This window comes from Sturnira hondurensis, unplaced genomic scaffold (genome assembly GCF_014824575.4).
Source record: "Sturnira hondurensis isolate 20B ecotype Veracruz unplaced genomic scaffold, ASM1482457v3 Scaffold0008196, whole genome shotgun sequence".
NCBI lineage: Eukaryota > Metazoa > Chordata > Mammalia > Chiroptera > Phyllostomidae > Sturnira > Sturnira hondurensis.
In genome coordinates, this window is record NW_028080827.1 from 23,658,631 (window position 1) to 23,674,300 (window position 15,670).

A 15,670-nucleotide genomic window follows, 5' to 3' on the forward strand; every position below is an offset into this window, starting at 1 on the left:
TGGTCTTCCTACTTCTAGTCTGTAGTCCCTTTATAGTGGCACTGGCACCAGATTAATGAAATTCAGTATTTAGAGTGCCTACATAAAAACCTTCAATATCTTTTAATTATCTAAATAATAAAGCCCAAATTCACTAGTAAGGAAGTGAAAACTTCCACACTATGCTCCAAATTTTCTATATTTATTTCAAATTCTTCTTGCCTACCTTCTTAACTTTGTTTAACAAGCATTTGAGGATCTGCTTCGCAAGGCTTTGAGAAAGGAGAAGTTTACTATGTATGGTATATTACTCATTAGCTTTGTGTTCAGTTTTTGGTCCCTTGTTTCCTCTTACTACTTCAGTTTACCTCCAAAATAATCTTTGGAGAACACTCAGACATATTCATATAGTAAGCAGTTCCATTTTAAGACAAAGTGTAAGTAGTAAGTTTAAAATAAGTGGCATGCCATTCAGCACAATGTCTGGCTCGTAATAAAAGTGTAATAAATGTTTAAACTGAATTAATTCTGTGTACGTTTTTAAAGACAAATTTAGGACTATAAAATTATTAATTTATTATTTTAAGCCTTGGAAAACCTGCCTATTTTTACCTCATGGTACTTTTGCTGTTAACATTTGAATTTTACATGTCATCTATTGTTATTGGTAGTTGTATTGCTTTGAAACACAAAGTAAAAACAAATTTAAGAATATTTTATTACACATTTTCAAACTTCTGTACTCTCTTTATAGGTTATATGTAAAGTCAGATGTGCCACTGAACTTGACAAACACAGGTAAGTTTCATGAGTAGCAAGATTTAAATTTTATTCACAGTAGACTTCTCAAGGTCTAAGGACATGGTAGTTGAGGATACCTTAGCAGTTCTATAGAAAATCAGATCATTAGATTAGTTCATAGGAAGTGAATTGAGTAACCCATAGACATACAGCCATCTTGCTGCCTACCACGCTTCTTTTTTGCTGCCCTGCTATAGTCCTTCAGGTATCAAATGTAGTTTCACAGAGTCCACAAGCACTAAAGTTAGATTATGCTACTTGGGGAAAGATTATATTGTATAGTTCCATGAAATAAGTAATGTTTCAGTACTGATTAACCTCAAAAATTTGAGCCAGTAAATTTGGATTTCAGACCAGTTCTCCTGCTAACTTGCTAACCTTTGCTTTGATTTCCTAAACTGCTATAATCCCCAGGCTATATGGATAATTTCAAGATCTGCTTTGGATTTTGAACCATATAATTATTATTTAATTATTTAATCTATGATAATATTAAGATCTAAACTTAAATTTAAATCTTTGTGCCCTGGCTGGTGTAGCTCAGTGGATTGAGCACGGGCCTGCAAACCAGAGGATCATGGTTCTATTCCCAGTCAGGGCACATGCCTGGGTTGCAGGCTGGTTCCCTGTAGGCCAACTCCCAGCAGGGGATGCATGAAAGGCAACCATACATTGATGTTTCTTTCCCTCTCCTTCCCCTCTAAAGATAAATAAATAAATAAAATCTTTAAAAAATAAAAATAAAATAAAAATCTTTGTAATTTGCATGTACATTTATCAAAGATCACTTGTTACAAATCACACATTACCTTCAATTTACCATGTATAAAGTATAGCTGAAGGCAGACAACGTTTTATGACTTCCACTATTGAAAGTGACTCCAAGTAGAAGGTATTAGTGTGCCAAATTAATTTCTGGATCCAGTTAATTATTAGTATAAATGTACCTGAACTGGGACTACTTTCATATTGATAGCTGTTACAGCTATTTGATATGGCTAGCCAGCCCTTACCCTGAAGAGTTTTATGAGGTAGTCTAATTTTTCTTAGGGGCAAATTTTTAACCATTTCATTTTCACAGTTTTCTCTGTGTGCATAGTAAGTGTGCAACTTCATAAGAAGATGAGGTGTTGATAAGTGCTTGAAAGTCTACTTTCCCTATATTCTTTAGTCATGTTTGAAAGTAATGTTTGCTATGGATAATGAGAAGTTCATAAAATTAAATGTTGTTTAAAACATATTTCCCTTTCTTCTTAAAATCAATACTAGTAATCAATTTAAATTTAGGTAGTTCATTAATTTTCCAGGCAAATTATAAAAGCCAAGGATTTATTGAAATGGAAAGATCAATGAAAATATGCTTAGTAGTTACAGAAATGAAAAATTGAGGATTATCTGAATTAATGTTAAAATAGTCCTACATTCTTCCTGGTGGAGGCAATTGAATTCAGCTGCTTATGAGATTATTTTTAAATTAATGCTTTAAACTCTAATGCTATTTTTAAATGGCTTAGATATTAATTTTATAACAGCAAAGATAGCTGAAGTTATTCTGAGTGATTGTTGAATTTATATTTAATGAAATTACAAACATTTTATTTATTTTATTTTTAAGATTTTATTTATTTATTTTTAGAGGGGAAAGGAAGGAGACAGAGAGAAATATCAGTATATGGTTGCCTCTCATGAGTCCCCCGCCGGGAACTGGCCTGCAACCCAGGCATGTGCCCTGACTGGGAATCGAACTGCGATTGTGTGGTTCAGGCCCGTGCTCAATCCACTGAGCTACACCAGCCAGGGCTGAAATTACAAACATTTTAAACTGAAGGAATTATTATATCTAAAGTAACACACTAATAAGTTTAATTTATTAGTTTTATAAATATCTAATAAACTTTTTTTTTCTTTCAGAATTCTATTGCATTTGGGCTTTATATTGGCGAGCCTTATCTTTTTAGTGGTGAACTTGACTTGTGCAATGCTAGTCCATGGAGATGTCCCAGAAAATCAGTTGAAATGGACTGTGTTTGTTCGAGCATTAATTAATGATAGCCTCTTTATTCTTTGTGCCATCTCTTTAGTTAGTTACATATGCAAAATTACAAAAATGTCATCAGCAAATGTCTACCTCGAATCAAAGGTAAGTATGTTTCTTATATTTTCACTTAAAAATCTAACTTCAAATCATCTTATGAAGCATATTTTAAGGGAAGTTTATATATTTTTAAATTTATTTTGAATGTCAAGTACACTTTTTAGCATGAAAGAATGGTCACTAGAAATTAAAAAGTATTCAAAATTTGGTACTTAATAAACAATGATTTTTTAAAAGTTTATACTGAGCGTGTTATATTTTCTATGACTTATATCTTCTGCATTGGGGGCAAATTAAATGAAAAAAAACAGAATTTATATCAGTATATTACAAATAGCCTAATACTTAAAGTCACAGTAATAACTTAATACTGCCTCAGTAAGAGTGGCAGTATTACCGTTAAACAAATTTACCAGATTATGTATACATACATTTGGTTTAGCAGTGTTAAGATTTCATACTGGTAAAGTGGTGTTTATTTGTATAAAGGTTTAGAAAATGTTATTTCACCCCATAATATGAAGTTCCTATGATACATGAAACAGCTAGTCATGTAACTAAATTTATAAATAAATGCCTTGCTTCTTCCTTTCCTTATACTTTGGATCAGCAAAGGAAATCAAATGCTAACCCATTAACAAAGAACCCTGGAAGTTTTTCTTGCTGATTAACAATGTCTGATTATTGCTGATTATTCAATGCCATGAATCAGTCATCACAGTGGCATTGAGTGTGGGAGTATAGATGTGTGGTTATTGGAGTATGGTTGTATATGAGTGCATGAGCTTGCTTTCATTTGCCTATTCACTGAAGATAAGCAAGATGGTGTCCTAAACAGAACAGTTCTCCAAAATATTTTTGGACTTCTATATTGTTGTTACACTTAATACAGTCCTAGTAAAGTGAAATATTATTAAATGTATGACATCAACTTGTCTTTAAATTTAGGTGGGGACTTTAATTTTACCTTTCAAATTGTATCAGTAGAGTGCAGAGTAAATATAGAAATATATATAATATTACATATAGAGAGAGGTGGGGGAAGGGAGAGAGACTAACTTAGACTTTCAAACCTATTAATCATACCTGGAAAATTATTTTATTCAACTTGTGTTCTGAGACATTAGTTCCTAAACTTGAAATATTTTAGCTAATTCTACCTGTAGTTTACGTGTTAAAAATAATATTGTCACTATTATGGTACATAATCTTTTGGTATAATAATAGTATCTTTGCTTAATGTAGTAACATCACCATAGATTTTATACCTCTTGCTTGTCTAGTAATAAAGCATGAATAAATGTGGTTGATTTTAAAGGGCTTCCTTTTTGGATATCAAGCACCTTTCTAAGTTTGGTTTTACTTGCTTTGAAATACATAATTCTCTGAATATAGTAAAATTGCCAATCTGAGGAGAAAAGTTCATCTGATAATTCCTTCAGAATTATTTCAAACATCTTTCCCTAACTATCATGTGACAGGTATTCACTTTATTATTATTTTTTAATTCTTAAATATAAAAGGTGTATGAATTCAGAATTATCTAGGAACACTATAGACTCATGTTAAAATGCATACCTATAAAGGTAAATAGATATAACATAAGATACTAGGTTATTTGTATTATATTGTATTGTTATGTAGTTCTTGGTTTTCCTAACTAGGTTATATACTTTTTTATTCAAAGAATATATCATCTTGCTTCTATGTTCTCCTTGTAAAATCACTAGACTCATTCTTTTTAAAATCGTATAACAGTTACAGTAATGGCCATTTCTTTTATTCAATCAACAAATGTCTTTTGAGCCATTTACCTCCTCACTGACAGTTTCTTGCTATCTCTAAGAGCATTTCCCTAAAGCTCAGACTTTGGTCTTCTGTTTTTCTCTTTTTATTCTTCCTTCCTTCCTTGTACATATTTAGTGATAATGAGATCCTCCATAATTTTTCTCAAGCACTCAGGCCTACCTTATTTGTAAATGGCACATAGTATGCTTTCCTGTCTCTAAATCCTTTGGCCGTTTTCTTCTGCCAGGAATGCCTTTTTCCCTCCCAGTGCTCTGTACCTGTTTGTCCTTATCATACCTAATTTTAAAGGCATAACTCTAATGTTTCCCCTCTTTAGACATTCTCCTTCATCTCCAAAACAAAATTTAGAAATAACTCTTTACATTATCTTAAAATTTTGTTTTATTTTTACCAGCTAGAACACTTTTCCAAAGTAATGATTCTAGCTTGTTTTTTAAATGTTACTGTCAATTTAAATAATTTATTTTTGCTTTTTCATTATTTTAATTTTCTTACACATTTAAGGTTACTTTGTTCCATGTTTAGGTTCTTATATAAATATTTAATATTTATTTCATAAACTAATATAGGTATTTACAGCAACTGCTTTGGTACTTTTCTATAATCCTGTTATATTGTAGCAAGCTCTTATTTAACAAAAACAAAGAGCATTGGCTGTTTAGATTTCAACCATGTCTCAAACATTACATATTTACATATCAGTGTGAATTACATATTATCTTTCTATAAAGGTCTTCCTTCAATTCACTTTGGCAGAAAGTCTAAAATTCAGGCATCTATCCAGTTCAGGCCATCTAACTTCCTTAAGAAGTTATCAGTTTTACTCTCTGCTTCATTATTCATGCATATGAATCAGGCCTACTATATAGAATCTAGCATTTCTGAACTCCAGGTCATTGTTAGAGAAAATAAACTCTTCAACTGTTAAATTTAAGAACACATGGAGGGTTAGCAACAGGGGAGTGGGAGAAGGAGAAGGGGGGAGAAGGTACAGAAAATTAGTAGCATAGACGGTAGATAGAAAATAGATGGGGGAAGGGCAAGAATAGTAGGGCAAATATAGAATCTAAAGAACTTGAGACACGTGGTCATAAACTAAAGAGGGGGAATGGTGGGGGAGGGGGTGTGCCGGGTGGAGGGGAATGAAGGGGGGGAATAGAACAACTGTAATGGTATAATCAATAAAATATATTTTTAAAAAAACTTAATTGTCATAAAGATTACCTAAAGGATGTACAGTCTGTCCACTTCCCTATTATAGACATTTTACCCTCAGCCCAATCCAAATCATTATAAAATTTTGTGCTAAGACTGCATTGTACCCTGGATAGAGTTATCTTTTCCAACCTAGACTTTGACATCATGCTTTGATCTACATCAAGAAATATGTAAGATATTTTTGTACAAAACATCTTAAAATCATTATTATATAATATTGTGGAGGATATTGTCCAAACAATGTTCCCCAGAGAATATCTTTTTCTCCAAGTACCAGGTAAAACATTATTGATTACATCCTTCTTTCCTCCAGTTACTATGTTGTTCAGAACAATTATGTGGCTCATCAATCATAAATAACCCTACAATACACGTTTTTGGTTCTGACTCTACCTCTAGTTTCTTCTCACTTCTTTACTACCACTTCCCTTACCCCCTGTCATTTCTACATTCAGTTTTCTTTTTGTGTGTATTTCTGTAACCAAATTCTCTTTTGCAATGTGAGTGATATAAATAAGGAATGGGATTAGATATACTATTGGATATGTTTATATCTCTTTTTTCAAATATATTGATTTTTAAAATTAATTTGGAAAGCCCTTATTGAAAGGTAGTATATGATAGTGATTAAGGCTGAAAACCTGGGATCAGAGAGATAAGATGTAAATCTCATCTTTCCTTCTTATTGGCTGTGTGGCATTAGATAAGTAACAGCCTGTCTAAGCTATACTCTCCCAATCCATAAAGAGGAGATAATGATAGTGTTGATCTCATAGGTTGTTCTGAGAGTAAGGGTAGTATCTACCTTATAAGGTTGTTATAAAAGATAAATAAAAATGCATATAAAGTTATTAGTGTAATGTCTAGCACTTGGGAAGTGCTTATAAATGTTAGTTATTATGATCCTAATGTGTATTAGGGAATGGTAATGTAGCTTCAAGAGGTTGTTGAATACCTGAAATTGTTGGCAAAATTTATCTGGAGAGGAAATATATGTGTATGAAATATATATATGTATGAAATATATATATGTATATATTTTCAAATTCTCAAAAGGAACAATGATTAAAAAAATAGGAACCACTGAAGACCAGAGTTCTCTTTTAAACATTGTATTTTAATTTTGACTATTTTACCTCATTTGTGTACCATCCCACACAGACTTTGATAAAGGTTGATATCTCTGACAAATTACATTTCATCTGTTATTTAACTAGTTTTTCCTTAGAAATTTTTGGAACAAATACTGTTGAAATTATGTAATGGCCTTTTTAATTATAGGTATTTTTATTCTGAAATCTAGGATATTATTTATTATAATCTCAGTTTTGTGTGCACAGGTATAAAACAGTACTTTTTGTTGTTAAGATTTCAAGTGTCAGACAAAATATGATAGAGTTTCATGGGAAACTATTTTATTTTTAAAAATAAACTATAGGGTAAAGAAATAGTTTATATATTTATTGAAATTGTTAGTGCTGGTCTTTTCTTTCATTCGTTTTTTTATTGCTGTTTGCTTCCCTTCATTTATATGATTCTTGGTACATTTTGTTTTATTTCCTTTTTTTAGTTTTATTTTTTAATTTAATCCTCACTGTATTTTTTTCTGTTACCATTTATCTCCCTTATTCTCCCCTCCCCCCAACAATCACCACACTGTTTTCCATGTCCATGAGTTCTTTTTCCCTTTTGCTCAATTCCTCCACCTGCTAACTTCCCACCCTCCCAGCTGTCATTCTGCTCTCCATCTATGAGTCTGTCCCTATTTTCCTTAGTTCAGTTTGTTTATTAGATTCACTCATTCACATATGAGTGAAATCATATGATATTTGTCTTTCTTTCTCTCACTGGCTTATTTCACTTAGCATAATGTTCTCCAGGTCCATCCATACTGTTGCAAAGGGTAAAATCTTCTTATTTTTGACAGCTGAGTAGTATTCCACATGTAAATGTCCCATACTTGTTTTGTCCACTCATCTACTGATGGACACTTGGGCTGCTTTTACATCATGGTGATTGCAAATAATGCTGCAATGAACATAGGGGTGCTTATGTTCTTTTGAGTTAGTGTTTTGGGTTCTTTTGGATATATTCCCAGAAGTGGGATAGTTGGATCAAAATGCAGATCCTTTTTTAATTTTTGAGATATCTCCATACTGCTTTTCACAGTGGCTTCACCAATATGCATTCCCGCCAAAAGTGTTCCCCTTTTTCCACATCCTCACCAGCACTTGTTGTTTGTTGGTTTATTAATGATAGCCATTCTGACAGGTGTGAGATGGTAGCTCATTGTGGTATTAATTTGCATTTCTCTGATGATTAGTGGCATTGAGCATCTGCTTTATTTACTTTTTATCAGAATTATAACTTTTAACATTAAAAATGCATACTGATAAAATTATTTTTATTGGAATATCCATATGCATTTCAGAAAACAAAAATATAAGAATATAGAAGACGTTTGTTTTTTATCTTTATTTATTTACTTTTAGAGAGAGGAGAAGGGAGGAAGGAAGAGAGGGAGAAAAACATCAATGTGTAAGAGATACATCAATTGATCGCCTCTCACATCCCCCAACTGGGGACCTGGCCCACCACCCAGCCATGTGCCCTGCCTGGGAATCGAACCAGTGACCTTTCATTTCATAGGCTGGTGCTCAATGCACTGAGCCACAGCAGCCAGGATGACATGCATTTTTTAATGGAAAAAATAATTTATCAGCACAAAAAGGTTCCAACTATTTTTAAAACTGTTTAGGCTCTATAATTGTCAATATATATTGTTTTCTTATTTTTGGTGCTTAGTTTACCATTTTAATTTCAAAATAGAAATAGCATTTGTGATATGGTTTCAAAAAATACATGCAGGTGTCTGCTTCTGGTAATGACCGAGTAGCTTCTATTGGACCAACCTTCCACATAGCAATGATAAATTCTGGACAAAATATAAAAAAACACTGAAGGCACTGGAGAGCAACCACTTAGAAGAAGGAAATGACACTGAGTGAGTTTCCTGTTTTTTACAGCTGTAGCCTGAGGTGAGTTCCCATCCATGGGACAGCCAAAACCTGGAGAGCAACCTGATGTTTTACTTGCTTGAAGAATTCAGAAGACAAAATTCAAGTAACTACCACAGATGGAAAGTGAGTGGGAAATCTTAGGAAGAAGGCAGCCAGATAGAAGAAACCCCAAATTCTGATTATAAACTATGCAAAATTTACCCACATTTATCTGATACCTGAACTATGTATGTGCAGGACAGATTCTAAGTAGCACAGATATGGATAAAGGAATTGAACTGAAATTTCCTTTCAGCTGCTGTTCATGCATGGGTAACAGTTTGGGATTTGAGCCTACCCAAATTTTATGCTTAAAAAGACAGAGAAAGAAAAAAAAATGGAAACTTTTATAAGGAAGATAACTGAATCCAGATTTTCTAAAACATCACTCACAATGTCCAGAACACAATCCATTATATATTTGAAGAAACAGAAACAATTTAATTCAGATTTAAAATCAGAAAGCAAAATTCAAAAGTAATCATTGGAGGCAATCCTCCCCAAAGAACCTAGATTTATCAGACAGATTTTATGATATACTCAAGGATGTAATGGAAAATATACTTGGATGAGTAAATAGGAAATTTCAAGAGATGTGGAAACTGTGAAAAACACAAATTCTAGAATTAAAAATTCAATATTTAAAACTTATAAGTCACTAGTTCGACCTAGGAGATGGACAATGAAAGAAGGGTCAATTTAAATCAATAGAAAGTATTCAGTCTGAAGAACAGAGAAGAGTAGGGGCAGATGATAATATAGTGAACAGAGTCTCAAGGCCTAATCATATATAATTGTAATACCCAAAGAAAAAGAGGGCTAAAATATGGTTATAAAAAATATTTGAAGAATACTGACCTCAATTTTCCAGTGTTGATGAAAGACAGAAATGTAAAGTTTTTGTGATGCTCAGCAACCCCAATCAGGATAAAGAAAAAGAAAATCTCATCTAGGTTCATTATAGTCAAAGTGCTTAAAACCAAAAAGAAAAGAAAACCTTGAGAGCAAAGAAAAATGACCCAGGAGGCCATAAGACATGGAAACAGATCTTTTAAAATACTGAAAGAAAAATGTTGTCAACTCTGAAATCTATATCCAGTGAAAATATTCTTCAAGATTGGTGAAGAAATAAAAGTGTCTTCTGATAAAAGAAAACAAAGAAGGCTGGTTACCAACAGACCTATATATAGGAAATGATTAGAAAATTCTATACACTGAAAGAAAATAAAAGCAGCTTGAATTTCAGCTCTTCAGGAAAGAATGAGGAACACAAGAAATAGTAAATATGTGGGTAAATATAATTTCTTAATTTCTTTAAAATAAATGCAAAGCAAAATTATGAGGCATACATATGTAGATATAATGTATAATTCTATATATAATAAACAGCTGTAGTATAAAGAATGAGGATAAATGCACCCATATGATTACATATTTTACATCAAGTGATATAATATTGAATATTGCTTAGACTGAAAAGTGAAGAATATATATTATAATCCCTAGACAGTGGTTCTCAAACTTTTGGTCTCAAGACCTCATACTCACAAGAATTATCAAGGACTCCAGAGAGCTTCTGTCTGTATAGATTGAATCTACCTGTGTATACATTTTTAGAACTAAAATTTGAGAAATTCTAAAACTGCTCATTAATTTAAAGTAGCAATAATAAGTCTATTATATGCTAACATGAATAAAATGTTTTTATGAAAAATAATTATCTTTTCCAAAGCAAAAATAAACTACTGAGAAGATGAACATTGTTTTACATTTTGAGAACTTCTTTAATGTCTGACAGTAGAAGACAGCTGGGTTTTCATGTCGGCTTCAGCTGAAGTGTTGCTGCCAGTCTTACAGTGGGTACAAGTGCTTACAAGTTTTCAAAAATTCTTTTTTTCACTTGCAAGTTCATATTTCATCATTGGCAGTAAATATTGGCAGGTATTTTCTTTAAAGTGGTAGGCTCATTTAATTTAATTTTTAAAAATGTGTACCCAGTAATTGTTATCTATCACAACAGATCACAGCGTATCTGTTGTGATACGTTGTTTAGGTTGAAGTATATGAAGAAAATCTGTATTCATACACAGATGTAGTTGGAAAATGAAGGAGAATTTCAATAGTCTTTTAGATAAATGTGGGTATTCTTCTTTAATTCTATACCAGACCTCTGAAGTGGAGGTTTATTAAAAGTTAGTTACCATGTGGAACCTAAAACAATATTAGTGAACTTTTTGTAGTCTTCATTGGTCTGCCTTGCACTTTGAATGATCTTGTAACATCATGCATTGATAATTGGAAAACAGTGGTCACAGATCTTCAAAATGTTGATTCATTCCACCAACAATATCCAAAATGATATTTGTTAATATCACCAGCAATGTCATTAGAAAAGTGTTTAAGTTTTGGTATGCTGCCAGTCTTACAGTGGGTACAACTGCTTATAAGTTTTCAAAAATTCTTTTTTTCACTTGCAAGTTTATATTTCATCATTGGCAATAAATATTGTCAGGTGTTTTCTTTAAAATGGTAGGCTCATTTCATTTATTCTTTTAAAAATGTATACCTAGTAACCAAGTGTGAATAACCATTGTTTGTTGACCATAGTTAGCTGTTAAGTAAAATTGGTATTCCATGAAACACAGTGATAAGTTCAGCTTACAAGTTTATCACATAAGTGCATTTCTTCAAGACAACCAGTTTACTTCAGTATGCAGCAGAATTGCTTTAAGTGCATGTCTTATCTCATCACACAGTGTATTAAATAAACACATCCTCTAGGGTTGATATTTTAAAAATATTTTTACAATCAAGTATCTTCTTAAGTGAAACTGACCTTTTTTTAACTGGAAATGTGTAGTAGTGAAGAATACAATGAATGCACTTTGGTGCCACTGCCTTGATTTATGCTAAGGTTCAGAAGTTGTACCATTAGTGAAAATTTTAACACAGCCCAGGATGAACAAGCAGAGGAGTTTTCAAAACTTTGACTATTTCAGTACCAGTTGTATCTGTCAGGCATTGACACAAAAGAATATCTTCTTGAATGATTAGTTGGTACTGACACCAGGTGAATATAAACAAAATTAGTCCCGCTATATCAGATTCATTTATCTATAAGGCAAAAATGTAATTCAGTAGATAAAATATTAAATCACGCTTTACATTTTCAGTTAAATTTTTAAATCAGTAAATTTTTGAATTATTGGAAATTGTCAGTGCCATAATTTCTTTTATGGACCTTCCATCCACCAGGTATTTAGTAATGTCAACCATGTAAGGCTTTACTGGTCTCTCAGTTATTCTTTGTACTTTAATAGCCAATACAGTATAATAACTTAGTCTGTGAAATGTTTGAATGGCTTTTTTATTTCCACTATGGACAGTTATAAAAACACCACACCTACATTTAAAGCTTCAATTCCTTTGCTTTAAATTGTGAATGATGATTGGTCTCAAAATGATCGTTGGACCACAGTGTTATTACAGATGTTCTGTTGCAGAAGACACAAAAGGTAAATTATTAACATTAAAGCCCACTGAAAGATAGTTTTTATTATATTTCATTTTATAAAACAAAAAATCAGTTTCATCCAGTCCCTTGAGGTGATTCTTTGTTGAGTCAGAGAATTCTAACACTTTCATCTTCCCCATCATCTTCAAAGTAAACAGGGGAGCTGTGTGTTGAGAAAGATATTTTTATTGTGCTAAAATACATATAACATAAAAGTTACCATTTCAACCATTTTTGAGTATATAGTTCAGTGGCATTAAGTACGTTCATTTTGTTGTGCAGCCGTCACAACTGTCCATCTCCATACTGTTTTCATTGTTTCATACTGAAACTGTGTCCACTAAACAATCACTCCCTACTCCTAAGCAATAATCTATTCTTAAATAGGAAAAAACTCAGTAAAATATGATTAACTTATAAAATGAGTTTAATATCAAACTAAGATTTTTAAAAGTTTTTGGAGAATATTCTTTAAAACCACAAATGCACAAGGTATATCCATTCTTGTAATTTACATGTGGGTTACAAGGAAAATTTTAGGTTTTCAAAATAACTGCTTATTGGATGATATTGAGGTTTTGAGGCATAATATCATCCATAATTGGATGATATGATATTGAGGCATAATCCAAAAAAAGTAGCAAGAACCCAGTAAGAGTACAGATAATAAGCAGGGTTAATCTCTGAAAATGTACATATTTATACCATAATTTTATTATAGGAATTATACAAAACACAAGAATACACATGCACACTGAGTGTGGACATCATGATATAGCATGTAGCCTCTGGAAACCCTCCTGTACATTCAAAAGAGAATGAGAGGGTACTAGGCAAATAATATCTTAGTATTTTTAAATCATATTGATTTTGATCAGTAAGGTCCTTGGACTGTGCTTTAAGAACTGCTTCACTATAGCAACCACTTAAGGCAAAAAACAAAACAAGTGTGGTTAAAAGTCCGATAGATAGCTTAAAATGGAATTTTAAAAAGTATTCAGTTAACCTGAGAGAATACAGGAAATGATGGATCGAGAAACAACAAATAACAGCAACAATCAAACACAAGAAGGGCAAAAACAAAACAAATAGTAAAATGTAAGATCTAAATGCAAACATACCATTAATTATATTAAATGTTAGACTGGCTTCCAGAATGTACTTTAATATAAGACAAATATAAGTTGACAATAAATAGGAAGAAGCTAATATACTATGTATTCAGTAAGCATAAGAACATACTTTTTTTAGGATGTAGGTCAAATTGACTGCATACTAGTAATAAAGTGAATCAGATCACATTGCTTTTTAACTTAAATCGTCCAGTGATTGCTCATTTTAATAAGCAAGAAATATAAGCTCAGTACCTTGAGTTTCAATAGCTGATAGGATATGCCTATCCTAGGATCTTTCTTCTCCAGCTTCCTTTTCTCCCCTCTGCCTCAATCACACCATTTTTTTCCTGTCCCTCAAACAAGATGAATTCATTTTGCCCATGGACTTTGCACCAGCTGCCAACAAAGATCTTACAGACTATGGAATCTAGAATTTTGAGTGGCTCTTTTCTCATATTTCAGGTATCAGCTCAAAAGCCACCTCCTCAGAGAAGCCTTCTCTAACTACTCTATCAAAACAACTCTTCTTTTCTCCTTGTTTGCTCTTTATCATACTACTCATTATTTTCTCCATGTCTGTTATCACTACTGGAAACCATCTTACTTTATCTACTAACTATTAATCATAAATTCTGTGAGAGCATAGATTATGAAGAAGGCACTTCAATGACAGGTAAAGTAGACTTCAAGACAAAGAGTATTTCCAGATATGAAAAGGTACCTTTTGTCAGAAAGCAAAAAATATTATCAAATATAAAAGGGTACATTTAATCAGGAAGACATAAAAATCATAAGTGTGTACATGAGGCCAAAATAGTAAGAAATGAAGGGGTAGGAAGGCCTTACCAAATAATTAGAAGTAAAAGGAAACAAAATAATCTCCACTATCATAGAGATTTTAACACCCATCTTTAGCAATCGATAAAACAAACAAAAATAAGTAGACATAGAAAATCTGAACAACACTGTCAACAACCTTTGAGATAACTAACTCTCAACTGGAGAACACACATTCCTTTCAACTGAACATGGAATTGGTCATCAAAGTAAACCATAAATGGACCAAAAACAAGTATCAATACAATTAAAAGCTTGGAATCTGAGAGTAATCTCTGGGCATAATGGAATTAAATATCAATAATACTATGACATCTAAAACAATACAAATATGTGGAAATTATACAGCATAATTTCAAATAATGCATAGGAAAAAGAAGATCACAAGGGAAATGAGAAAATATTTCAAACTGAAAGATAATGAAATAAAATATACCAAAATTTGTAGGATGCAGCTAAAATAGTGCTTGAAGTGAACAGTGTAACTTTAATTGCTCTATTTTAAAAGAAAAAATAAAGTCAGGAAAAATAGGAAAAAGTTTTAAAAAGGAGCAAGTCCAAAATAAGTAGGACTGAAATAATAAAAAATAAAAATAGAAATCAATGAAACAGAAAATAAACAATAGAGAATTTAAGCCAAAAGTTAATCCTTTCAATATATCAATAAATTTGATGTGCAGGACAAAGCAGAGTGAAAACACAAATTACCAATACCATGAATGAAAGAGGGATTATCACTATAGATTTTAGAGATATTGGGGAAAAAAGAGGGAATATTATAAACAACTGGGTAAATTTGACAATTTAGAGGAAATAGACAAATTTATTTTTTAAGTTATTTATTTAATTCTTGTTCAAGTACAGTTTTCTGTCTTGTATTCCCAGCCCTGCTCCCCCTAGTGCTCCCCACCTCCCTCCCATTTCCAGCCCCCACCTTCATTATTGTCCATGTGTCCTTTATGCTTATTCCTGTGAGTCCTTCCCCTTTTCCCCTGTGATTCTCTCCACTCTCCCCTCTGGACCCTGTCAGCACGTTCTGTATTTCAGTGTCTTTGGTTACATTTTGCTTGCTTGTTTATTGTTTAGATTCCTGTTAATGGTGAGATCATATGGTATTTGTCTTTCACTGCCTGGCTTATTTCACTCAGCATAATGCTTTCCAGTTCTATCCATGATGTTGCAAAGGGTAGGAGCTCCTTCTTCAAATAGACAAATTTCTTTAAGAGTAACAAAATCGATAGAA

At 32.3% G+C, this 15,670-nt stretch overlaps 1 protein-coding gene across 1 annotated transcript in view; it reads left to right on the forward strand.

The window, feature by feature from the left end:
* Positions 1-15,670, forward strand: part of GPR137C (G protein-coupled receptor 137C) — a 45,898-nt gene that overhangs the window by 20,312 nt on the left and 9,916 nt on the right. The window contains exons 2-3 of the mRNA XM_037054313.1: positions 734-777; positions 2,692-2,920. Coding sequence (XP_036910208.1) covers positions 734-777; positions 2,692-2,920 — 273 coding nt within the window. The remainder of the gene's footprint in view (positions 1-733; positions 778-2,691; positions 2,921-15,670) is intronic.